The sequence below is a fragment of the Ranitomeya variabilis genome, chromosome 2 (assembly GCF_051348905.1).
Source record: "Ranitomeya variabilis isolate aRanVar5 chromosome 2, aRanVar5.hap1, whole genome shotgun sequence".
Classification (NCBI taxonomy): Eukaryota; Metazoa; Chordata; class Amphibia; order Anura; family Dendrobatidae; genus Ranitomeya; species Ranitomeya variabilis.
This window is the reverse complement of record NC_135233.1, coordinates 222,910,337-222,936,694: the sequence shown is the minus strand read 5'-3', so window position 1 is coordinate 222,936,694 and position 26,358 is coordinate 222,910,337. Positions and strand designations below refer to the sequence as shown.

Genomic DNA, 26,358 nt, shown 5'->3' with positions numbered 1-26,358 from the left:
GGTATTCTGAGTGATCTATATGGCGGTATTATGCGAGAACACTATGGAAGTATTATCTGCAGAAAGGGGACCAAATCTAGGGTGGTTCCGGTTGAGCAGCTGCACGCGGGTCTGGGGTAATAGAGGGGGCAGCATGACCTCCAGTTAGGTGCCTTCAGGGGAGGGCTGGTAAGGCAGCTGAAGAGAGGGTCTCATGTTTATCGTTACTATATGGCTACATTTCCTTCCCAGCATCACCCCGGACTGCGCCTGTCACCTCGCTTTCACACATCGCCAGGACAGGATCTGAGGAGGGGAATGGGGTCTTTGCATGCAAAGCCTGGATCAGAACAGGCCATCAATCAGCAGAAATGTTTCCTGGATTTCTGAGGAGACGGTCCATCCATGTGTATAAAAGACAGCGCTCTATGTACAATCCCTAGCTGCTCCGCGCACCAAACAGGGTGCCCCCCATAGACCAGCACACTGCTCTCCTGAAATACTCTGTGCTGCTGTCACCCTGCTCCCTCCACCATATATCTCCTCCACCATATATCTCCCAGAATCCTTGCTGCCTGCCATCTTCGGTGACTGTCTACTTGTCAGTATAACTTTGCAGTCACCAACAAAATGGCTGCACACTGTGTTCCTGAATCCTCTCATCCCCTAGCAAACACCAGAAGGGGAGGAGAGGAGTGACATCACACCCATGTCAGCAGACTCAGCCCATAATTACTGCAGTGCAGTAATGTGAGCTAGTTGTACACTAGGTTTTTGTCAAATTTCATTAGCTGCTCCCCCTAGTGTTTAAAAGTGGAAATGCCAAACCTTTTAAAATTATTTTTCATATTTTACTAAATTAAAAACAAATAATATTTTTTAAGAAAATGTAAACATTAATTCTTCACATTTTTTCAATCGCTGGAAAAAAAAATTTTTTGATGGCACCTTCCCTTTAAGGTGTGGACCTCCCATACCCCGGGGACCAGAATCCCCCAGCGCCTCAGCAGCCACAGTGTACTCACGGTAGATGCGATGGGCCGGTGCTCAATCCACCGTCGCCATAGTCAGGGAGGGGGTGGAGAGCTTCTGCCGCCATGCGTCATCCGCTATATCAGTGGTGATGCAGAGGGGGGCTGCACAGATGCCATATATATCCTGTCCGGCTATGCACCTGGCTCCAGGAGAGGTAGATGGAGGGCTACTCCATGTGGTCACCTGCTATGGAGGGGGGAGATCGGAACGCAAAGGAACCGTCGCCCGTAAAGGTGAGCTCAGGGCTGGCATCCAACGTTGCAGGAAAGGATACGGGAGGGACGCTCCACGTACTTGCCTGTTGATGGTTCGGGGGAGATCGGAACCTAGAAAGGATCAGTCGCCCCCATTCGCTCCGTTAAGGGAAAAAATAGAATAAAAAGTAAAAAGCTAAAATAAAAACGGTGGGGTCTGAAAGCAGACCCAAGTGCCTCCTACAGACACTAAGCAAGAACTGGGTCACTGAGAGCCAGCAGGAGGGTGTATACTGCAGGGGAGGAGCTATTCTTTATGTGTTTACTTAGTGTCCTCCTAGTGGCAGCAGCATAACACCCATGGTCCTGTGTCCCCCAATGAGGTGTAGGAGAAAAACAAACAAACACCATGAAAGACTAAAGATCTGTATCCCCAAGACACTTGATGAGAATTTTTTTTTTTATGGCAAGTAGAAAAATGAAATTGTGTGTATATACTATATATGTATTATGTATAATATTTATATGTCTATCCATATCTATCTACATACATATACATACGCTAGATGGTGGCCCGATTGTAACGCATCGGGTATTCTAGAATATGCATGTCCACGTAGTATATTGCCCAGTGACGTAGTATATTGCCCAGCGACGTAGTACAGTCATGGCCAAAAGTATTGACACCCCTGCAATTCTTTCAGATAATACTCAGTTTCTTCCTGAAAATGATTGCAAACACAAATTCTTTGGTATTATCTTCATTTAATTTGTCTTAAATGAAAAAACACAAAAGAGAATGAGGCAAAAAGAAAAACATTGATCATTTCACACAAAACTCCAAAAATGGGCCAGACAAAAGTATTGGCACCCTCAGCCTAATACTCGGTTGCACAACCTTTAGCTCAAATAACTGCGACCAACCGCTTCCGGTATCCATCAATGAGCTTCTTACAATGCTCTGCTGGAATTTTAGACCATTCTTCTTTGGCAAACTGCTCCAGGTCCCTGATATTTGAAGGGTGCCTTCTCCAAACTGCCATTTTTAGATCTCTCCACAGGTGTTCTATGGGATTCCGGTCTGGACTCATTGCTGGCCACCTTAGAAGTCTCCAGTGCTTTCTCTCAAACCATTTTCTAGTGCTTTTTGAAGTGTGTTTTGGGTCATTGTCCTGATGGAAGACCCATGACCTCTGAGGGAGACCCAGCTTTCTCACACTGGGCCCTACATTATGCTGCAAAATTTGTTGGTAGTCTTCAGACTTCATAATGCCATGCACACAGTCAAGCAGTCCAGTGCCAGAGGCAGCAAAGCAACCCCAAAACATCAGGGAACCTCCGCCATATTTGACTGTAGGGACGGTGTTCTTTTCTTTGAATGCCTCTTTTTTTCTCATGTAAACTCCATGTTGATGCCTTTGCCCAAAAAGCTCTACCTTTTGTCTCATCTGACCAGAGAACATTCTTCCAAAATGTTTTAGGCTTTTTCAGGTAAGTTTTGGCAAACTCCAGCCTGGCTTTTTTATGTCCCGGGGTAAGAAGTGGGGTCTTCCTGGGTCTACTACCATACAGTCCCTTTTCATTCAGACGCCGACGGATAGTACGGGTTGACACTGTTGTACCCTCGGACTGTAGGGGAGCATGAACTTGTTTGGATGTTAGTCGAGGTTCTTTATCCAACATCTGCACAATCTTGCGTTGAAAGCTCTTGTCAATTTTTCTTTTCCGTCCACATCTAGGGAGGTTAGCCACAGTGCCATGGGCTTTAAACTTCTTGATGACACTGCGCACGGTAGACACAGGAACATTCAGGTCTTTGGAGATGGACTTGTAGCCTTGAGATTGCTCATGCTTCCTCACAATTTGGTTTCTCAAGTCCTCAGACAGTTCTTTGGTCTTTCTTTTCTCCATGCTCAATGTGGTACACACAAGGACACAGGACAGAGGTTGAGTCAACTTTAATCCATGTCAACTGGCTGCAAGTGTGATTTAATTATTGCCAACACCTGTTAGGTGCCACAGGTAAGTTACAGGTGCTGATAATTACACAAATTAGAGAAGCATCACATGATTTTTCAAACAGTGCCAATACTTTTGTCCACCCCCTTTTTTATGTTTGGTGAGGCATTGTATCCAATTTGGCTTTAGAACAATTCTTTTTGTATTTTTTCATTTAAGACAAATTAAATGAAGATAATAGCTAAGAATTTGTGTTTGCAATCAATTTCAAGAAGAAACTGAGTATTATCTGACAGAATTGCAGGGGTGTCAATACTTTTGGCCATCACTGTATATTGCCCAGTGACGTAGTATATTGCCCAGTTACGTAGTATACAGCACAGAACCACGTAGTATATTGCCCAGTTACGTAGTATATTGCCCAGTTACGTAGTATACAGCACAGAGCCACATAGTATATTGCACAGCGACGTAGTATACAGCACAGAGCCACGTAGTATATTGCCCAGCCACATATGTCACAGGTTAAAAAATAAAAAATAAACATACTCACCTTCCGAGGGGGGCCCCTTGTAGTTCTGTCGCCTGTGTTCGGTTCAGGCGGCAGCTTCCGGTCCGAGGGTGTGATGACGTCGCGGTCACACGAACGTGACGTCACGGCAGGTCCTTCTCGCGCAGGGCCTGTGATGACGTTGCGGTCACATGACCGTGATGTCATGGCAGGTCCTTGTCGCACACCAACCTTAGCACCGGAACCTGCCGCTTGCATGGACCGGTCACCGGAGCGTCGGAAAGTGAGTATATAATGATGTTATTTTTTTTAACATTAGATGTTTTTACTATTGAGGCTGCATAGGCAGCCTCAATAGTAAAAACTTGGTCACACAGGGTTAATAGCGGCAGTAACGGAGTGAGTTACCCGCGGCATAACGCGGTCCGTTACCGCTGGCATTGACCCTGTGTGAGCCGTGACTGTGGGGAGTATGGAGAAGGCGCAGGGCACTGACTGCAGGGGAGTAGGGAGGTACTAATCGGACTGTGCCCGTCGCTGATTGTCATGGCTGCCGCGACCAGGCAGCTGGCGAGACCAATCAGTGAATGAACATCCGTGACGGAAGTTGCAGACAGAAAGACGGAAGTACCCCTTAGACAAAATTTATAATATATATATACACATACATATACACATATATACACATACATATACACATATATACACATACATATACACATATATACACATACATATACACATATATACACATACATATACACATATATACATATATACACACATACATATATACACACATACATATATACACACATACATATATACACACATACACTCACCGGCCACTTTATTAGGTACACCTGTCCAACTTCTTGTTAACACTTAATTTCTAATCAGCCAATCACATGGCGGCAACTCAGTGCATTTAGGCATGTAGACATGGTCAAGACAATCTCCTGCAGTTCAAACCGAGCATTAGTATGGGGAAGAAAGGTGATTTGAGTGCCTTTGAACGTGGCATGGTTGTTGGTGCCAGAAGGGCTGGTCTGAGTATTTCAGAAACTGCTGATCTACTGGGATTTTCACGCACAACCATCTCTAGGGTTTACAGAGAATGGTCCGAAAAAGAAAAAAAATCCAGTGAGCGGCAGTTCTGTGGGCGGAAATGCCTTGTTGATGCCAGAGGTCAGAGGAGAATGGGCAGACTGGTTCGAGCTGATAGAAAGGCAACAGTGACTCAAATCGCCACCCGTTACAACCAAGGTAGGCCTAAGAGCATCTCTGAACTCACAGTGCGTCGAACTTTGAGGCAGATGGGCTACAGCAGCAGAAGACCACACCGGGTACCACTCCTTTCAGCTAAGAACAGGAAACTGAGGCTACAATTTGTACAAGCTCATCGAAATTGGACAGTAGAAGATTGGAAAAACGTTGCTTGGTCTGATGAGTCTCGATTTCTGCTGCGACATTCGGATGGTAGGGTCAGAATTTGGCGTAAACAACATGAAAGCATGGATCCATCCTGCCTTGTATGGAGCATCTTTGGGATGTGCAGCCGACAAATCTGCGGCAACTGTGTGATGCCATCATGTCAATATGGACCAAAATCTCTGAGGAATGCTTCCAGCACCTTGTTGAATCTATGCCACGAAGAATTGAGGCAGTTCTGAAGGCAAAAGGGGGTCCAACCCGTTACTAGCATGGTGTACCTAATAAAGTGGCCGGTGAGTGTATATGTGTGTGTGTGTGTGTGTGTGTGTGTGTGTGTGTGTGTGTGTGTGTGTGTGTGTGTGTGTGTGTGTGTGTGTGTGTATATATGTGTATATGTACAGCACGCAAACAAGAATCTTGGTCTTAAGTGTCTGCCTATGGCTTGTAGCGAACACTACGGAAAAGCCTGGACTGCCTATGGAAATCCAGAGTGTGCTAGAATAGGATGGAAAGTGCAAAATTGAGACATGGACGAAGGCCAGACTGGATAAAGAGTATCCAAAGTAAGGAGATATATCCTGGCCAACTGGAGTTTATAGGTCTTGACCATGGTTTGAATGAATGAGAGTCAGACATCCTTGAATTTGAAGACCTCAGCATCAACAGCCAATGGTGGTGCTTCCGATGGTTCACGGCCCATCCAAAGAGTTAAAAGGGAATCCAGGGTTATGTGGAGGCTGAAAAGGTTTTCCTCGTTGGTAAGTCCCGTCAGAAGGTGGTCATCCACGCATGGTATGACTAACAACCCCAGGGCGCATATACAGTCCATGAAAGGAATGAGGACCTTGGAAAAGTAGCTGGGAGCCATGATGAGCTCAAAGGGGAGGATTGAAAACGAAAAGAAATTACAACAAAAGGAATTGCTGATGGCATCTGGCAACGGGAAAGGAGATGCGCATTGAAAATGCCCATAAAAATCAGAAACTGGTCATGTTCTAGATGTGACCACTGACAGCAGGGATTTAATGCCAAATCCATGGTTCAGTTTGGGTTCAAGAATGGTCCTCTCTAAGCCATCCTCCTTTTGGACAGTTCAGAGGGTGGAATAAAATCCCTGACAATGTTCCACCTGTGGAATGAGAACTCATTGGAGTTTTAGGACATTAATGGTTTAAAAGAAAGTTGGAATCAATAATAACGTGCCTGGTGGAAAAAAAAAAAAAAAAAAGACTATGTTAACTTGTAGCCCACAACTCCACCTTCCTGACCCAGGAGTCATCCACATGGGCAGGCCATAACGTCTTGAAAAGTAGATGTCCCTACCACATATTGGAGTGGCGGTAAAAGACAAACATGCTGAAGAGGTTTTAGAGAAAGAAGACTTAGAGGCACTGGATCGAGTGTGTCAGTAGGACTTAGAGTTGGGATGGTTTCCTGAAATCTAAAGAGTGGGAGGGCTTGGAGTCACTTCTGAGAAAAGAGTCGCCAGATTTCAAGTGAAAGGCACCTTGAAGAGGATGTCCACCTTTTTGGCCAGCGGATAATTGAGGGACACTAGATCAAAGAGGCAAAGACGTAGTCTTGTAAAGGCAAGAAAATGGTAACTAGATCTTCTGGAAAAGAAAACTGGATATTGACCCTCTTGAAGGAGGGTAAACATTGCTCCAGTTGTAATACTCCCTGTGATAGAAACTAAAGGCCCCGTCTCACTAAGCGATTTACCAACGATCACGACCAGCGATATGACCTGGCCGTGATCGTTGGTAAGTCGCTGTGTGGTCGCTGGGGAGCTGTCACACAGACCGCTCTCTCCAGCGACCAACGATCAGGGGAACGACTTCGACATCGTTGAAACTGTCTTCAACGATGCTGAAGTCCCCCTGCAGCACCCGGGTAACCAGGGTAAACATCGGGTTACTAAGCGCAGGGCCGCGCTTAGTAACCCGATGTTTACCCTGGTTACCAAAAAAAACAAACAGTACATACTCGCCTTTCGGTGTCCCTTGCCGTCTGCTTCCTGCTCTGACTGAGCCGCCGTACAGTGAGAAGTGAGAGCGCAGCGGTAACGTCACCGCTGCGCTCTCACTGTACGGCGGCTCAGTCAGAGCAGGAAGCAGACGGCAAGGGACACCGAAAGGCGAGTATGTACTGTTTGTTTTTTTTGGTAACCAGGGTAAACATCGGGTTACTAAGCGCGGCCCTGCGCTTAGTAACCCGATGTTTACCTTGGTTACCAGTGAAGACATCGCTGGATCGGTGTCACACACACCGATTCAGCGCTGTCAGCGGGACCTCAACGACCAAAAAAAGGTCCAGGCCATTCCGACACGACCAGCGATCTCGCAGCAGGGGCCTGATCGCTGGTACGTGTCACACATAGCGAGATCGCTACTGAGGTCGCTGTTGCGTCACAAAACTAGTGACTCAGCAGCGATCTCGCTAGCGATCTCGCTATGTGAGACGGGGCCTTAAGAGTTAGACATACCGGTAACGGTATTTCCAGGAGTCCATCATGACAGCACCACAAGGAGGTTGCTCTTCATATCCTTGATCGGGACAGGAACACAGAAGAGGTTAAATAGCCCCTCCCCACCTCCACCCTTCAGTGATTTTACAAAGTACCACACCAGGATGGATACAACGCAATTTTATTGAACTTCCTCTCTATACATGTTTATATCACATATTAGACAAGAGTTCAAGGGAGGGTAAATAATGGGTGCTGTCATGATGGACTCCTGGAAATACCATTACCGGTATGTCTAACTCTTAGTTTCCAGGTCGTCCCTCATGACAGCACCACAAGGAGAAATACCAAATAACTCCTACTTAGGGCGGGATTACAGCTTGGAGGACCTTCCTTCCAAAGCCGGTCTGTTGTTTTGACAGAACGTCTAGTTTGTAATGTCTACAAAAGGTATTTGAACTAAACCAAGTTGCCGCCCGGCAAATTTGGTCCATGGATGCACCCGCGCACTCTCTGCCCATGAAGCAGATATTGCTCTCAGAGAGTGGGCTTTTAGATGTTCTGGAGGGGATTCACCGGCTGAAGTATACGCAGCGCAAATAGTAGATTTAATCCATCTAGCTAGAGTCGCTTTTGAGGCTTTTTTGCCTCTATTTTTTCCCCGACATCTGGATAAAGAGGTTTGGATCAATTCTCCAGCCATCTGTAAGTTTTAAATACTGCAAAACTGTTCTCTTAACATCCAGGGAATGGAGAGAACGTTCTTTTTCATTGTTGAAGTTCTGACAGAACGTAGGCAAAATTATTTCCTGACTTCTGTGAAAGTCCGTCACAACTTTTGGAAGAAACGACGGATCCAACCTTAGAATGATGCGATCTTCCTGTATCTTTAAGTATGGATCTGTTATGGACAGGGCTTGAATTTCGCCTATTCGCCTTGCTGACGTTATTGCGACCAGAAAGACAGTCTTGAATGTTACAGATTTTAGTTCTGCCTGATCAAGTGGCTCGTATGGAGCCTTCCGTAATTCATTTAGTACCAATGTGAGGTTCCATGAGGGTACTGAACTTCTTAGGGTATGTTTCCACGGTCAGTAAACGCTGCTTGTTTGACGCTGCAGCGTCAAACAAGCAGCGTCCAGATGTTCCAGCATAGTGGAGGGGATTTTATGAAATCCCGTCTCCACTATGCGTGGAAACCCGCACGCGGCGGCCCTGCGACTCCAGACATGCTGCGCGTCTTTTCAGAACGCAGCATGTCCGTACACCTTGCGGGGACGCAGCGTCCCCGCAAGGCATATCACAGGGCCCTATGGCGAGGGGTGCGATGATCCCGGATGTGTACTGTACACATCCGGCACCATCGCGTCCCATTAAGTGGGCGGGGCTTAGCGCCGAGCGGCTTCGCCGCTGCGGCGATACCGCCGCGTAGCCTTAACGTGGAGACATAGCCTTATTGTCGGTCTCATACGTTGCGTAGCTTTGATGTATCTCATTATCCAGGGATGGTTTGCTAATGGATAATCGTAAAAGGCACTTAACGCTGAGATTTGTACCTTTAGCGTACTAGGCCTCAAGCCCATATCAAAGCCTGTTTGGAGGAAATTTAAGATTTGAGGAATATCTGGTTCTTGGAGAACGGATATTGGAGTATTGGTCTGAGCACAAAATTTCTTCCAAATTTTTTGGTATATAGCCGAGGTTACCGGCTTCCTGCTTTTTTTCATGGTTGAGATGACCGACTCCGACAGTCCTTTTGATCTCAAGATTTCCCTTTCAAGATCCATGCTGAGAGTTGTAGCATCTTTAGATTTTGATGGACCAGCGGTCCCTGCGTCAGAAAATCCCGCCTCAGTGGTAGTAGCACTGGGTCTTCCACCGCCATCCACTTCAGCAGAGGAAACCAGCTCCTCTTGGGCCAATATGGCACTATTAGGATCACTACCGCTGGACTTTACTGAATTTTTCTCAGAACTCTGGGAATTAAGAGCTAGACGAGGGAACGCGTATGCAAGTTCCATGTCCCAATGTTGAGCCAAGGCATCTATGCCAGTTGGATTGTCTCCTGGATTTAATGAGAAAAATTCTTTTGTTTTTGTATTGTCCTTTGTGGCGAATAAATCTACTTGCGGAGTGCCCCATTGTTAGATTAGCTGAGCAAAGACTTCTCCGTTTAGAGACCACTCTGTCGGCTGCAACTTCTCTCTGCTGAGAAAGTCCGCTATTTGGTTTTGTGAACCTTTTAGATGTACTGCTGTGATGGACTTCACAGTATCCTCCGCCCAGGAGAATATTGTTTCTGCTAGCGCTTGAAGTGGACGGTATCTCGGTCCTCCCTGATGTAGGAGAAAGGCTACCGTGGTCGAGTTGTCTGAGAAGACTCGGATGTGGTGTCCCTGCATTTCCTGTTGGCACCTCTTTAGTGCTTCCCAGACCGCTCCGAGTTCCCTGTAATTGGAGGAACTGTCGCGTACCGATGGTGGCCATGTCCCCTGAAGATATCGTCCTATGTGGGCTCCCCAGCCCCTTGAGCTTGCATCGGTTGTTATGTTTACGCATGGAGATATATTCCATGGTTTTCCTCTTTTGAGGTTTTTTACATCGATCCACCATGAGAGGGACTGTTTTACTTCGCTGGATAACCGCATCCTGTTGTCTAAGGAATCTTCCTTTCCGTTCCATACCGAAAGAATTTCCCTTTGGAGCGAAACTGGCTCCACTGTACACTGGGAATGCATGAGGTCATCAGTCCTAGAATCCTCATAGCTTTCCTGATGGAAATGTATTTCCGTTTTTTTATCGTTTGAAATTCTTTTTTGATTGACCGTTGTTTTTGGTCTGGTAGGAAGGAGTATTCCAGCTCGGAATTTAGAAGTACACCCAGAAATATTTTCTGTGTCTCTGGTTCGAGACTCGACTTTTTTAAATTTATTACCCACCCCAGACGTTTCAGGAGTGACATGGTAACTCTTAAGGATTCTTCCATCTGTTGGGATGAATTTGCTACCAGCAACAGATCGTCCAGGTAGGGCGCAATGAGAATTTATTTTTCCCTCAAGTGGGCCATGATCTCCGTCATAGGCTTTGTGAATATCCTTGGGGCAGAGGAGAGACTGAATGGTAGACACTGAAACTGGAAATGCAGAATCCTCTTGCGACTTCTTATTGCAAATCTGAGGAATTTTTGATGTGAGGGATGGATGGGAACATGATAGTATGCATGTTTGAGATCTAGCGTGCACATTACCGAATTCTTTTTTATTAACGGTACAATTGACTTGAGAGATTCCATCTTGAAGCGTTTGTACGCCACCCATTTGTTTAATGGTTTTAAGTTTATTATTGTGCGGTATTCTCCGCTTGGTTTTCTTATGAAGAACAGACTGGAGTAATGCCCCTGAAAATGCTGATGATGGGGTACCGGTATTATGACCTGTAACTCTAAGGGTACTGTCACACAGTGCAATTTTGATCGCTACGACGGCACGATCCGTGACGTCGCAGCGTCGTATGATTATCGCTCCAGCGTCGTAGACTGCGGTCACACGGTGCAATCACGGCGCTGGAGCGATGCCGAAGTCCCCGGGTAACCAGGGTAAACATCGGGTTACTAAGCGCAGGGCCGCGCTTAGTAACCCGATGTTTACCCTGGTTACCAGCGTAAACGTAAAAAAAAAAAAAAAACAGTACATACTCACATTCCGGTGTCTGTCCCCCGGCGTTCTGCTTCTCTCCACTGTGTAAGCACCATAGCCGGAAAGCAGAGCGGTGACGTCACCGCTGTGCTCGCTTTCCGGCCGGCAGGCGCTCACAGTGCAGAGAAGTTGAGACGCCGGAGGACAGACACCGGAATGTGAGTATGTACTGTTTGGGTTTTTTTACGTTTACGCTGGTAACCAGGGTAAACATCGGGTTACTAAGCGCGGCCCTGCGCTTAGTTACCCGATGTTTACCCTGGTTACAAGCGAACGCATCGCTGGATCGCTGTCACACACAACGATCCAGCGATGTCAGCGGGTGATCAAGCGACGAAAGAAAGTTCCAAACGATCTGCTACGACGTACGATTCTCAGCAGGGTCCCTGATCGCTGCTGCGTGTCAGACACTGCGATATCGTAACGATATCGCTAGAACGTCACGGATCGTGCTGTCGTAGCGATCAAAATTGCACTGTGTAACAGTACCCTTAGAGTTCCTGTATGTCTGTTAGCAGTCTTTGATGTACTGCTGATTACTCAGTCTGTGTCAAACAGAATCTCTTGGGGGGTAGATGAGTAAACTATCTTGTACCCCTGTGCAACTGTCTGCAGAATCCACTGATTCTGAGTAATGTTCTGCCATCCCTCCAGGAAGTATTGTAGGCTTCCTCCTATATTGTTGGCGTCATTGTTTGCTGGGTCCTGATGACTGGTCTCGAAAGGAACCTCTTCCTCTGCCCCCTTTAGGGTAGCTCCATCTGCCGGACTTCCCTTTTCCTCTGTAGTCCTGTCTTGGGTGTGAGCGAGTTCTGCGAAAGAATTGTGTCTTTTTTGGCTTCTCTTCAGGGAAGCCTTTTTTCTTATCGGACGCCTTCTCGAGTAACTCATCAAGAACTGGACCGAACACGTGAGATCCTGAAAATGTAATCGAACACAGCTTGTTTTTTGATTGGGTATCTCCCCGTCCATGATCTCAGCCATAAGGCTCTTCTTGCTGCGTTTGACAGTGCATTGTTTCTGGCAGCAAACCGCACCGATTCCGCTGAAGCGTCCGCCATAAAATCAGTCGCCATTTTCAGCACTGAAAGAGATTTTAGGATCTCTTCCCTTGGGGTTCTGTCTGTAATATGACTCTCCAGCTCGTCTACCCAAAGACTCATAGACCTTGCTACAGAGGTAGCCGCTATATTCGTCTTCATAATGGCGGCCGACGACTCCCAGGCTTTTTTGAGAAGATCTTCTGACCTCTTATCCATCGGGTCCTTTAATCCTGATGAGTCCTCAAAGGGAATAGCCGTTTTCCTTGTGACCTTGGCCACAGGAATATCAATTTTTGGAACCGATTCCCAGACTTTAGTTTCTTCTGGATCGAAGGGAAGACTGTACTTGAAGTCTCTCGGGACTACTAGTTTTTTTCCCACGTCTTCCATTATCATCGCTGTTATGTGGTTATTGACCGGAAAAAGGAGATTTTTGTGTACTCACCGTAAAATCTTTTTCTCCGAGTCATCATTGGGGGACACAGGACGAATGGGTGTTATGCTGCTGCCACCAGGAGGACACTAAGTTAAACACACACAAAAGATTAACTCCTCCCCTGCAGTATACACCCACAGACTGGACAATCCAGAGCCAGTTCGGTAACAAAGCAGTAGGAGTAAACCAGTTATCAAACAGAAAACATGTCAAAGTCAACAAACACAGACTGAAAAAAACAATTGAGCCAACTAGGCTAACAGGGAGGGTGCTGTGTCCCCCAATGATGACTCGGAGAAAAAGATTTTACGGTGAGTACACAAAAATCTCCTTTTCTCCTACGTATCATTGGGGGACACAGGACGAATGGGACGTCCTAAAGCAGTCCCTGGGCGGGTCACCAGAAGTTATGAGTGCTGTGCGAGCCTACAAACTACATATGAGACACAGCCGCTTGTAGAATTCGCCTACCGACGGAAGCGTCTGCCGAGGCCTGAAAGTGCACATGGTAGTGTTTCGTGAATGTATGGAGACTGGACCATGTAGCAGCCTTGCAGACCTGTGCTGCCGATGCCTGGTGCCGGATGGCCCAGGACGCGCCGACTGACCGGGTAGAATGAGCCTTGATCCCCGGAGGTGCAGCGTGACCCTTGACACGGTAGGACTCTTGGATGGCGGAACGAATCCACTTGGCAATGGAGGCCTTGGAAGCGGGTAGTCCCTTCCGTGGCCCCTCCGGAAGAACAAACAAGGCATCTGATCTACGGAAAGACGCAGTCCTGGAGACATAACGTCTGAGACCCCTCACTAAGTCCAGAGTGTGGAGCGCCCTTTCCGTGGGGTGGGAAGGCGCAGGGCACAGTGAGGGAAGAACAATTTCCTCATTAAGATGGAAGGAGGAAACGACCTTCGGAAGAAAAGTCGGACATGTCCGCAGAACTACCTTATCCTGGTGGAACACGAGGAAAGGAGGTCGGCACGACAGAGCTGCCAGCTCAGAGACACGTCGAATAGACGTGACAGCCACGAGGAAGACAATCTTCCAAGACAAGAACAGCAAAGACACCTCGTGCAAGGGCTCAAAAGGTGGCTCTTGAAGAGCACAGAGAACTAAGTTCAGGTCCCATGGTTCCAAAGGCATCTTGTAAGGCGGAACCATATGAGAAACCCCCTGGATAAAGGTCCTGACCTGCAATCTGTTTGCGATCCTTCTCTGAAAAAGGACCGAGAGAGCAGAAATTTGGCCCTTAAGAGAGCTGAGTGCAAGACCCAAGTCTACGCCTGATTGGAGGAATTCCAAAATGTGAGGAATAGAAAAACGGAGGGGGGAACGCCTCCGATCCCTGCACCAGGCGAAGTATGCCTTCCAAGCGCGGTGGTAGATGCGCATAGAAGAAGACTTGCGTGCACGGAGCATGGTAGATATCACCGTCTGAGACAACCCCTTCTGCCTCAGAACCCAGGACTCAACGGCCACGCCGTTAAACACAGGGCCTCTGAGTTCGGGTGGTAAATGGGCCCTTGAGACAGGAGGTCTGCGCGATTCGGCAGCCTCCAAGGTACGTCTGAGACCAGTTGAACCATCTCGGCATACCATGTCCTGCGTGGCCAATCCGGAGCGATGAGGATTACTGGAATCCGTTCTGCCTTGATCTTCCTGATAACCTTCCCCAGAAGGGGAATTGGGGGAAAGATGTATGGGAGACTGAAGCCCTGCCATGAGAGGACGAGAGCGTCGGCTCCGAAGGCTGAGGGGTCGTGAGACCTGGCCATGAAGACGGGAACCTGACAATTGAGGCGGGATGCCATTAGATCCACGTCCGGGGTCCCCCAACGAGAGCAGATCTGGTGAAAGACTGCGGGATGAAGAGACCACTCTCCGGGATCGAGGCTGTGGCGACTTAGAAAGTCCGCTTCCCAGTTTTCCACGCCTGGTATGAAAACTGCTGAGAGTATGGAATGATGTGCCTCGGCCCAACGGAGAATTAGCGTCACCTCGACCATGGCCGCCTTGCTGCGAGTGCCCCCTTGGCGGTTGACGTAGGCTACTGCAGTAGCGTTGTCGGACTGGACTCTTACCGCACGTCCGGAGAGGAACTGCTGAAAATGATGGAGGGCTAGTCTGATTGCCCGAATCTCTAAGATATTGATGGGTAGCTGGGACTCCTGCGGCGACAAGCGACCCTGGGTCGAGTGGCGCTGGAACACTGCACCCCAGCCGAAGAGACTGGCGTCCGTTGTGACAACCAGCCAGTGCACCGGAAGGAAAGACTTCCCCCGAGTCAGGGAGGACCTCTCGGTCCACCACCTGAGGGATTGTCTGATTTGGCGAGAGAGAAGGAGACGGCGGTCGAGCGAGGCGGGATTCCTGTCCCATACTGCCAGAATGGCGTGTTGTAAGGGCCGGAGGTGAAAAACCGCAAAGGGCACTGCCTCCATTGCCGCCACCATCCTGCCGAGTACCCTCATGGAGAAGCGTAGGGAGTGAGAGCGAGGTTGAGCAAGCTTCCGGACTTCTCTCTGTAGAGTAGATACCTTTTCCGGAGGCAAGAGTACTAGACCCTGAGAGGAGTCTAAGATCATGCCCAGGTAGGGTATGGTTTGGGCCGGGACTGGGGAAGATTTTTTGAAATTGAGTTTCCAGCCCAGGCGTGAAAGAGTATTTATAGTGACATCTACCGCCTCTGAACAGGACCGGAAAGAGGGTCCCTTTATAAGAATGTCGTCCAGGTAGGGCAACACCACTATGCCTCGAGCATGGAGAATGGCCACGGCAGCCGCCATGACCTTGGTGAACACCCGAGGAGCGGTGGCCAGCCCGAACGGTAGGGCGACAAACTGAAAATGGTGGCCCTGGACCGCGAAGCGGAGAAAACGCTGATGAGACGGCAGAATGGGAATGTGCAGGTAAGCGTCTTGAACATCTAGAGATGCAAGAAACTCGCCCTCTTCCAGAGAGGCAATTACCGAGCGGAGGGACTCCATTCGGAATTGACGTACACGGACGTACCTGTTGAGGAGTTTGAGGTCCAATATCGGACGTACGGAGCCGTCCTTCTTTGGTACAATGAAAAGATTGGAATAAAAACCTTGGTACCTTTCGTCCTGAGGTGCCGGGATGATGACCCCGTCGTCCCATAGCGATTTTATGGCCTGGAAATACTGACGGACCCTTGCTCTGGGAGGAGGGGACTGAAAGAAACGAGATGGGGGAAGAGAGACAAACTCTATCTTGTAACCGACGGATACCAGATCGCGGACCCATCGGTCGGGAACTACCGAGAGCCACGCGTCCCGAAAGAAGAGTAGGCGGCCGCCAACTCTGTCGGTGTCCTTTGGCGTCTGCCAAGAGTCATTGAGGAGGAGACCTGTTAGATCTGGACCCCCTGGACCCCTGTTGTCTGGGTCTGCCTCTCCAAGAGGGAGAAGGTTTGTAAGATGGCTGGGAGGTTCTGTCCTTGCGCTGACCTCTCCCGACGCCAGGTGGCGCGGAGGAAGGATTGGACCAGTTGGAACCGAAACGGAAATATCGGCCTCGGCCCTGTTGGTTGCGAAAGGGACGAAAGGTCCGTTGCTGGGGAAGGAATTTGCTCTTTCCCCCTGTGGAGTCTGCGATCATTTTATCTAGTTTGTCCCCAAACAGACGTTCACCCTGGTATGGAAGGGACGTGAGAGATTTTTTGGATCCTGAGTCCGCTTTCCAGTCCCTGAGCCAAAGGGATCTGCGGACCGTGACAGCATTGGCCGCTGCCTGTGAGGCACAGTTGGCCGCGTCTAAGGATGCGGAAACTACAAAGTCCCCCGCTCTGGCAATCTGAGTGGCCAGGTGAGAAACCTCAGGGGGTAAGTCGGCATGAAGTGCAGTAGAGGCTAAAGACTCGGCCCAATGGGTCATGGCTTTTGCAACCCATGTGGCGGCAAAAGAAGGAAAGAGAGAAGCCGAGGAAGCTTCAAAAGCCGAGCGAGCCATCTGATCAATTTGTCTATCCGTGGGATGCTTGATGGACGCGCCCTCGGAGGAAGATAGAACCGCCTTTGTGGCTAGCCGCGACACTGGCGGGTCCACGGAGGGTGACTGAGACCACTCCTTAGCAAGGTCCTGAGCAAACGGATACTTCAATTGCATAGCCTTCTGACCTGAGAAGCGTTTATCCGGACGGACTCTATGGAGATCGACAATGTCCTTGAATTGAGGATGCGTGGGAAAAAACCTATGAGCCTTTGTAGTCCGCCCAAATGACACGGGATGAGCCGCCTTAGACGGGGCTTCCTCCTCTAACTGTAGAGTCTGACTTACAGAGTCTATGAGAGAATCAAGGGTCTCTTGGTCATGACGGTACTCTGGGGAACAGGACACGCTGGAAGCGTCGTCCAGAAAAGATTCCCTGCTATGATCTGGGGATGAGTGACGAGAGACTTCGCTCTCTGAACCAGAAGGCTGATCACGGACCGGAGATATTACCCTGGACTTCTTTCTATATGAGTGAGGGCTTCTGGAAACGGTACGACCTCTGGGCCGTGAGGGGTTCTTAGACCACGTTACATCATCCTTGGAAGTACCCTGGGTAAGGGACGGCTCACGGAGGGACTGTATCGTCCTTTCCAAGGATGCCACAGATCGAGCAAGGGAGGACGCCCATGCGGGGGTACTAGGCTCACTACATTCCGGGTCAGAGGCCGGATTATCCTGTGCCGCGGGCATTTCACAGGCAGAGCACAGCGGGGTGGTGTGACCTCGGGGCAGAGAAATCTTGCAGGAGGTGCACACAGCAAAAATAACAGAGTGGGTCTTTCCAGTCCGTTTTTGCCTAGACTGTGACATATTTGCTGTGGAGTGAGCGTACTGGCAGGGGGGGGAGGCAATCCTATTGGGTGCGTCTCACCTAGGATCCGCGGTGGCTTGGCAGGGAGATCCTGAAGCTTTCCTCCTGTCCTGAGCGCTGCGGTGCTGCAGAGCCGCCAGCGCACTTCCTGGTCCAAGATGGCCGCCGAGAAGTGAGAAGGGCGCTTCTCGGGAGCGAGAAGCGCCCAGGGAGGGGGCGTGTCGTGGGCGGGCGGCGGCATGCTTGTAGGCGGGCGCTGTAGTCCGACCCAGGCCTGGGAGCCGCCGAGCCCTCTCAGAAAGTAAACGCTGCCCAGCGGCTATAGAGCCGCACGCTGCCCCGCGGCTGCAGAGCCACCCGCTGCCCCGCGGCTGCAGAACCGCACGTTGCCCCGCGGCTGCAGAGCCGCACGCTGCCCCGCGGCTGCAGAGCCGCACATTGTCCCGCGGCTGCAGGGCCGCATTAGAAGAGAGTAAGGGGGGGCCCCCTGCTGCCAGCTGGTCGGTCCCCGCACTTACCTTGTGCGATGGGACCGATGCTCCATCCACCTTCACCATGATAGGGAGAGGGTGGAGAGCTACTGCCGCCATGTATCAGCCACTATATTCAGTGGTGGTGCAGTGGGCGGCTGCGCGGACGCCCTGTCAATTTGTCCGGCTGTGCCCTGGCTCCAGGAGACTTAGGTGGATGATTAGTCCCCATGGTCGCCTGAGAAGGATGGAAGGAGATCGGGACGCTAGGGAACCGTCGCCACACTGAAAGGTGAGCCAGGGCTGGCATCCATCGTTGCGGGAAAGGATACAGGAGGAACGCTCCGTGTACTTGCCCGTTGTTGGTGCGGGAGAGATCAGAGCTAAAAAATTTGCCTGTCGCTCCCTTCTTTCCGTTAAATCAAAAACAAAAAATTGGTGGGGTCCTGAGGACCCAAGTGCCTCCTGAGACACTAAGTAAGAACTGGCTCTGGATTGTCCAGTCTGTGGGTGTATACTGCAGGGGAGGAGTTAATCTTTTGTGTGTGTTTAACTTAGTGTCCTCCTGGTGGCAGCAGCATAACACCCATTCGTCCTGTGTCCCCCAATGATACGTAGGAGAAAACTCTATTTCTGCGAGTTCTTAGGCCTCCGAACATCTCGTCTCGAACCGATAGTGGCTCAGACGAGTCCTCTATCTTCATGGTGCTTCTAACTGCTTTCAGCAATATGTCCGTATTTTCGGACGAAAACAGGTATCTCTTCCGTTCTTCTGGAAATACCTCCGATGGACCCTGTTCCTCTGAGCCCGGATCGGAATACCCCGAGACCTCTCCTTCCTCGGAACTTAGGTCCATGTCCCATCTGGGCCTTTTAGGTCGCGGAGACTGGGGTGGCACCATTGTAGACACCGTAGCTTGGACTTCGTCTCGAATCATGGTTTTTATATTATCTAGTAACGAAGCCTGTTCATCCTTTAGAAGTTTAGCGATGCATTTTTCGCATAACTTTTTTATAGCCATCTGGGAGCTTGACGGTGCATAATGGACATCTGGTGGTCCTTTTCTTTACAGTCGACCTTTCAGGGATGTCCTTAGCCTGTAAATGTAAGGGAGACCCCTGTAGCTACGGATCTAAGGTACTGTAATGTCTCCCATACCACGTATTACTCACATGGTCCGTGGGCGGCTCTAAGGATTGGACGTCTGGAAGACTAGCACCTTCCATTTTACTGAGTCAAGTGTGCTGTCAGTTGTCCGTCATTAAGTAGTCAGTCTTACCCGGCTTCATGACATCTGATTCGTCCTCCTTCCGAGCTCAGCTGCTGGCGTCCATGGTGATTACAGGTCCCCAGCTGTATTGCGCATGCGTCATCTGGAACTCACGCCGACCAGCTTGGGACCCTGATCCGGGCGCAAAATCCGGTGTTGTTCCGGTCTCTGTTTGCTCCCCCAGCCTCCCCGGAAATGCTCAGCGCCGCCGACCCCAGGAATCCGGCCACGCCCCCCGGAAGTCACCTGCGACCGAAGCGCCGGACCGGAAGTCCGGGAAATGACGCCAGCACCGGCCGCACGTGGAGCCGAGGGAGAGCCGGACACCTGCAGCAGCAGCAGCTGTCTCAGAGCCCCTTTGTGAGGGGATGAGGCAGCGTGTGGGAGCACCCAGCTCTACCTAGTCACGGAGGGACCTCTGTCGGTGTCCTGCGACTTGGGGAGTCCCAGACTCCCGCGGCCAGAGCCCCCTCCAGGAGGATGGGACCGCACTCAGGAGCTCCTGCTCAACCGAGCCTGACTTCCAATCAGGTAACCTTGATCTTCCAGAGATCTCTCTCCTGCGTCTGTCCCTGATAGGGACAGGAAAAACACTGAAGGGTGGAGGTGGGGAGGGGCTATTTAACCTCTTCTGTGTTCCTGTCCCTATCAAGGATATGAAGAGCAACCTCCTTGTGGTGCTGTCATGAGGGACGACCTGGAAAGTAAATATTCTTTCAATCTCATCTAGGGAAAGGCAAGTCTTCCTAGACATGGAAGTAACTTAGTCTAAAACCTTCCCACTCCTCCCTCAGGGCCACAAATGCCCAGCACGACCTCCAGTACAGGGCACTCTTACAGGGAATACAAGTAATGCACAAAGCCCCAAAAGAGCTATCCTGGTAATAAAGATTATCCCCTGCACCCCCTCACTGACTGAATGTATGGATGGATGGGTGAGAGGGGAGCGATATAAATGTGTTTATAATATAGAGGGAATACACCTAGCTCTATAAATACACATACCAGAGAGAGGGGAGTCGAGAGGAGCAGCGAGAGCTCGGCTGAATGGACCCCCACCCACCCACAGCAATCCACAGGGGCAGAGTGAGCGCTGCTAAATGAGGTCCCGCCCACTAACAGCAAGCCACAGGAGAAGAGTGAGCGCTGCTAAATGAGGTCCCGCCCACCCACAGCAAGCCACAGGAGCAGTGTGAGCTCTCGCCCACCAACAAGCTACACCCATCCACACAGGAACAGTGAGCTCTGCAGAATGGAGCCCTGCCCACACAGCAAAGCAAGTGTCCCACCACCCATACAAGAGCAGTGTGAACTCTGCTGATTGAAGTCCCCTTCACACACACACACACATGAACCATGCCCCCTCACACAAGCCACACCAAAAAAACCACATCCAATGAAAGCATGCCCACCCAAACAAGCAACATCTACTCAACCAACCCACAAACAGCAAGCCATGGGATCACAAAATATCAACTCAGCAGAGTTGTGATATAACAAAATTACACAGCTAGGATACTGCAGGTGAGTGAGCATTGTGTGTGCAAAATCAACAGAGCTAGTTTAATTGTGCTAATAAAATAGCAAAATGTGGAGCGAAGTGGCGAATATTAAATTGTATTCAAATATTTAGTGAAGGAAATTACCTCAAAAAGAAGAGTCAACAAGAGGATTCGAGTGGCCAAGTTGGAAGCTTGAGGAAGGGTTGCCATTTGGCTTATCCATTCTGACACCGTTTTCGTGTCATTCGTGGTCAGTGGAAGAGCGGCCTTAATAAGGACATCAGCAGCTTCCCACACCTAGATAAAAAAGCAGAATATAGATTGACATTACTTCACATATACATAATGCATAAAATTGAAAAAATAAAAAGGACCCTGCCATTCTCCAATAGACTCTCACCTGGTTAACCACTTGTTTGAGGATCATGTCACGGTAGTCTGCTCCATTTCGTTTTACAGCAGTCATGATGAGATCGCAGACGCGGTACACGGTGTCTGGTAGCTCATCCAGAAGATGGAAGCAGCCCGGCAGCATTGTGTCTGTGAAGCCATGAAGCTCCTCTTGCTCCAGAGGCTCGGCGTCCTGAAACTTCTCTAGACATTTGGCCTCCTCTTCCTCCTGTTTCTCTCTTGCCTTTCGCTCCTCTTCCTCTTTTCGGCGGGCAGTTTCCTGAAAAAGTCAAACGTGATCAGTTTAGATAGACTTTATAGACAAACTTTGTGGCAATCTACCAAAAACATCACCCCATTTACATCTGCAACTTTCATGAGGGTATAGGTACTACATATGTGGCTTCAAATATGCAAAAAATAAAAAAAATTTAAACAAAGAACACATGCAAGTTACGCTTACTCTCGCAAGCAAGTTACGCTAACTCTCTCTCAAGCAAGTTACGCTAACTCTCTCTGTGATGTTTTACCAGAGGTGGAAGAAAGGGCTATCACACCATGTGGGAGGGGAATTGGGGGAAATAAAGTGGATGGGAGAAAAAAAAAAAAAAAGGGAAGGGAACATTGGTTCAGGAAGATGGGAGAAAGAAGAGCTCAACCTTTTCTAACGCAGGCACAGGAGCCAACACCCTTTTAAAAAATAAAAATATGCATGTGTAATTTCAATGTTGAATGCTCCCTCATCTGTGCCTCTTTACCCCCAACCCTGATCTTGTTACTGTACCTCGGGCAGTTCTGCCCTCTGTTCCATAGGGATATCTTGTCCCAACGACATGGCAATGGCTCTCAGCATCTGATCTTCCTCTGACATACTCAAGTCCTGCAGAGCAACAACAGATACCCCTGTCAGCTGGGCTGCTCTGCAGAATGGGGAGGTCAGGGCATGAGAGTAAGGATGCACAGGAATAGGAAAAGACATTAAGTGTCTAATGAGTATCAGGGAAACTGGAGCAATAAAAAAAAAAAAAAAAAAAAAAAGCGAGAAGGGAGCCGCTGCAGCTTGGCGAGGGGAACCTGTTATGCTGTGCCAGGGAAGGGAAACAAATTGACATTTTAACTAATGTACTAGCCTTAATAAAATTTAACAGTACTCAAAGCTGCTTTGCAAGCATGGTCTACATGTTTACGGGGAGTAACCCTCACCTAACTGTCCTAAAATGTTCTGTGACATGCAGATGCTGAAATATCTGCCTTGCATGAGCAGAGTGGCACAGAGAAGCCTGCGGTAGAAAGGGGCTGGAATGGAGGAGAGAGAGGAGGGAGGGGAAAGGATGAAATGTGATGAAGGTACAAAAGGAAAGCAGATTTGAAAGCTGAATGAAGATCATAAAAAAAAAATTAGAAAAAAAAAACAGACACCCCCGTCAGTGAGTCACACTTACCCGCACAACTCCACCAATGAGCGGAGGTGGGTGGGTGAGGAGATACTCGGTAGCTTGCTCCATAGTGCTCGTGTTCAGAAGTGCTTCCATTGCGTGCTCCCGAGTAAAACCCATATCCATAAGCTATAGGGTTAAAACAAAACAAGATTAGGAAATTCATCCAGTGAAGAAAAAAATAATCCGATATCCCATCAAATAAGCATGTGTTATGGAAAGAGTCCTCTAAACTCAATTCACACTCCCACCTGCTGAAGTTGCTGTTGATTCACTTGGGGTTCCCGCCGTGCAGCGCCACTCTCATCCGGCTGCCCGGCTTCTTCTTCGCGGCTTCCCTCTCTCTCTTTGCTCAAGCGTTCTCGAATGACTGGCTCCCCGCGAAGGATATGACACAAGATGGCAAGCATAGACTCAGCCATACGCCCGCCATACACCTTCAGCGGCTTCCGGTTCCACAAGTTCTTTATACAAGTAAAGGCTGCCTTTAGGGCACAAGATGAACAAATACATGAATGCAAGCCTTCGGAAAACGGGTTAATTTTACACCTTCATGTGCATTTTATGTTTTAGTTTACCACTGTGAGCTCTATAATAACAAAACATTTGGGGCACCACAAGTGAAAGTTGGACATACCTTCTGTGTAACCACTAGGAAGCGCAAAGAGCTAAACTGAGGGGAGTTCTGTCCTCCCGGTAGCTTGGTGGGAGGTAGAGAGTGTGGAGACTCCAAAACAGTTGTGGGGTTCACCATCTTTTCCACCAACATGAGCCAGGCGTCCAAAAACTCCCCGGTGCCATCTGGAAGGTCAGTCTGCTCCAAGCCTTCAGCAACAGGTACTCTCCCACCCATCGAAAGAGCCCAGTTAAAGGTCCTAAAAACGCCCCCCCAAAAACAACATTAAGTATTCCATCAATACTGTCATAATATATGGAAATGGGAAATCTTTTCATATTAAAGGGGTTATCCCAATAAGGATATTTAACACCAACTCAGGGATAAGAAAAGCCGAACTTGTGATTGGTGAAAAACAGAACTCTACTATTAAACAGACCCTAAAAAGAGAAAACCACAGAGATAACTTACTCAAAAAGTGCATTGTGCCCACCAGAGCATAGAAACTTCTGTAGCATAAGGTGATATGGATATTTCCGTTCATCAAACAACATTGGCGATGTGAAACCAACAGAGCAGATAAAGAACGTTAACCTAAAACAGCAAAGATTGAAGTCAGGTATAAAGGCACTAGAAAAAAAAAAAAAAAAAAAGCCAATATACTGGAACCCCCAATACTGACCTGAACCTTGGTGTGGGAGTATAAGGGGGAGGCTGCCAGGAGAGGCCTTTGGTGAGTAATTTTGTCAAAGCAGATGCAGTGGAACGAGCTGCTGGAGTGGGGGCAGTGGTGGTACTTGCCGCATGATGGCTTCTTCTCTGTCGGACAGGGGACCCCACACACAGTTTTACCAAAAGTCCAAAAAGCTCTGCTAATGCTCGCCCTAACCTCGAGGATGCTGGAATGCAAGCACACAAACATGAGAATAAAGGCGCTGCAAAATCATTCCAGGAGCCACTCTCACTTATTGGCTATAGAGTAAGACTCTTCATAGAAGTCAACAGAAAAACTAATGGGTAAAAATCACCAATGGCATAAACTCGTGCTAACCTGACAGTAGCGGCTTGATCTGTTTGATTCTAGCAGCCATCGCTGGTGTGATCTTCGGTTTACCCTTCGGATCAGAAGTGCTTGGTTCATCAGTCTCCATAGGAGCCAGCGAGTCACCGTCCAACCCAATTCCTTCCAACAAACCAGTTGTTTCTTCATTGGCGGCTGAAGGTTCAACCTCTCCATCTGTAGTCAGCAAAATAAGAAACAATTAGATTTATTTATTTATTTTTTTTTAATGTCAATCTACTTACAACTCTTAAAGTCAAAAGGCACATGGCTAATAAGTTTATTATTCTTTAAATTGCCTTTACATTCACAGATTAGATGTGATGGCTCTAAACACAACATCTAAAATTTAAAGGCCGGCGGACATTACTAGGCACCATATTATAGGGTTGGTCCCCCAAAAATGAGGTTCTCGCCTAGTCACCCTGTAGGTGATCCCAAAACTGGGGATGTGCAGCCCCATCCTGAATGGAGGAAAGATGTCCATGCTTGGGACTACAGCGTACAGAACTCAGTCATTTCCGGGAATCTCATAAATTAATGAATGGAGTGTAGACTATGCGCACCCTGGCTGAATTCAAGACAAAGCTGCAGAACCCTGATCTCAAGATTGCAAGTTATCCCCTACCCTACATTTTTTATGTACCAGCTCTTTTGGCTCCTTGGGGCAATGTACTCGCAGTCTTCTCCTCCTTAGGAGCAAGTTTTTGCATGTCTGCTTGACCAAACTCACACCCTGGTGGCAAACTGTTAAGACGAGAAGAGACGTTAGAATAATCAACTATGACTTTATTTTTGTCAACATGTAATTTTTGGATCATAATTTAACCTCCAACACCCCCCAGGGATGCCACAAACTAGGTCAAGAGCCCTTTGGCTTTTTCAGCAGGATTTTACCCATTAAGCCCACAGTAAAGGGACATTGCAGATGCTTGCACAGACATTGGCTGGAAGTGCAGGGTATCACATAAATGTATGATTAATAAGGATCCAGTTACTAGGATGGCTCCAATAAAGTTTGTGCAGCTCTTTGAAAACATGGGATGGACCCATTAGTCTATGGGATGACCACAATCAACTTAAACCATAAAGGCTGTGTTCCCGTGAGTCAGATTTGTGTAGGAGCAGTAGATTAACATTGCCGGTAGGGTGTCACCAGATTCTGCCAGGATTTAGACATAAAACCTGCACCAATATCTTGACAGAACATGGTCAAAGTGTTCATATTAAAGCAGAATGCCTGAGTATACCATACAAGGCTGTGCTTTATTTCCCAAATGCTGGTAAAATGAATATCATTTTGGAGTTCAAAAGGCATAGAAGAGAGGGCACTTAGCTCACAGAAGGAAAAGCCTTTAGAAAATACTAGTGTCAGTATAACAATAATGTAAGCCAGCTCTGACAAGATTAGGTTACGAGAACACCGTCCCACCTGTTAGGAGTACAGAGAGAAAGTAACACTGTGCTTTCCCACACCAGAGAGCAGTAGAGCTGGCTAAGCTTGTTCAAAACATTGAGTCCCAATTGTGAGCCCCACTGGTTCACAGAGATGGCGCGGATCTCACTCTAAAATAGAATGGAGGAAAAAAAAAAAAACAACAGGATAACTCATGTAAAAGTTAAACCAAACTATATTAAGGAAAAAAAAAAAAAAAACTAAAAAAGTTCTCCAAAGAACGCGCCGCTTACCTGTCCAACTCTGCACGTGTGGACAAACATCATAATGTAGGCATGTGCCGCCGTCAGAGCATGGAGCAGTGGTGTGGCCTGGGCAGAAAGCGTGGCATCTGAGACATTACCAGCACATGCCAACTCTCTCAACAGCACAGACCCACCAGGTGCCTCGATTGGTCGATGAAGAGGATCAAGAGAGGAAAGGATAGAGTCCAGCTGAAGGAGCCCCTCCTGGAGAACTTTAGGCTCATGAGACAATGTCTGAAGAAAAAAAAAAAAAACTAACTAACTAATGCAATCAAGAAAAGGGATCGGAATAAAATCCGGCACAGGGCTATTGGGATCACATGCCATATTGGGTGC

General features: G+C 48.4%; 1 protein-coding gene across 10 annotated transcripts in view; it reads right to left on the bottom strand.

The window, feature by feature from the left end:
- HUWE1 (HECT, UBA and WWE domain containing E3 ubiquitin protein ligase 1) overlaps positions 1-26,358 on the bottom strand; it is a 149,332-nt gene that overhangs the window by 83,270 nt on the left and 39,704 nt on the right. For 6 of the 10 annotated variants that reach the window (XM_077283730.1, XM_077283729.1, XM_077283732.1 and 3 more), the window contains 12 exons: positions 26,011-26,256; positions 25,754-25,887; positions 24,968-25,068; positions 24,313-24,498; positions 23,944-24,160; positions 23,733-23,855; positions 23,283-23,520; positions 22,895-23,130; positions 22,652-22,775; positions 21,994-22,089; positions 21,220-21,489; positions 20,964-21,116 (listed from right to left, as the gene is read on the bottom strand). In XM_077283730.1, the coding sequence (XP_077139845.1) occupies positions 20,964-21,116; positions 21,220-21,489; positions 21,994-22,089; positions 22,652-22,775; positions 22,895-23,130; positions 23,283-23,520; positions 23,733-23,855; positions 23,944-24,160; positions 24,313-24,498; positions 24,968-25,068; positions 25,754-25,887; positions 26,011-26,256 (2,124 nt within the window). The remainder of the gene's footprint in view (positions 1-20,963; positions 21,117-21,219; positions 21,490-21,993; positions 22,090-22,651; positions 22,776-22,894; positions 23,131-23,282; positions 23,521-23,732; positions 23,856-23,943; positions 24,161-24,312; positions 24,499-24,967; positions 25,069-25,753; positions 25,888-26,010; positions 26,257-26,358) is intronic. The other 4 variants (XM_077283726.1, XM_077283728.1, XM_077283735.1 and 1 more) reach the window with 2 other exon arrangements.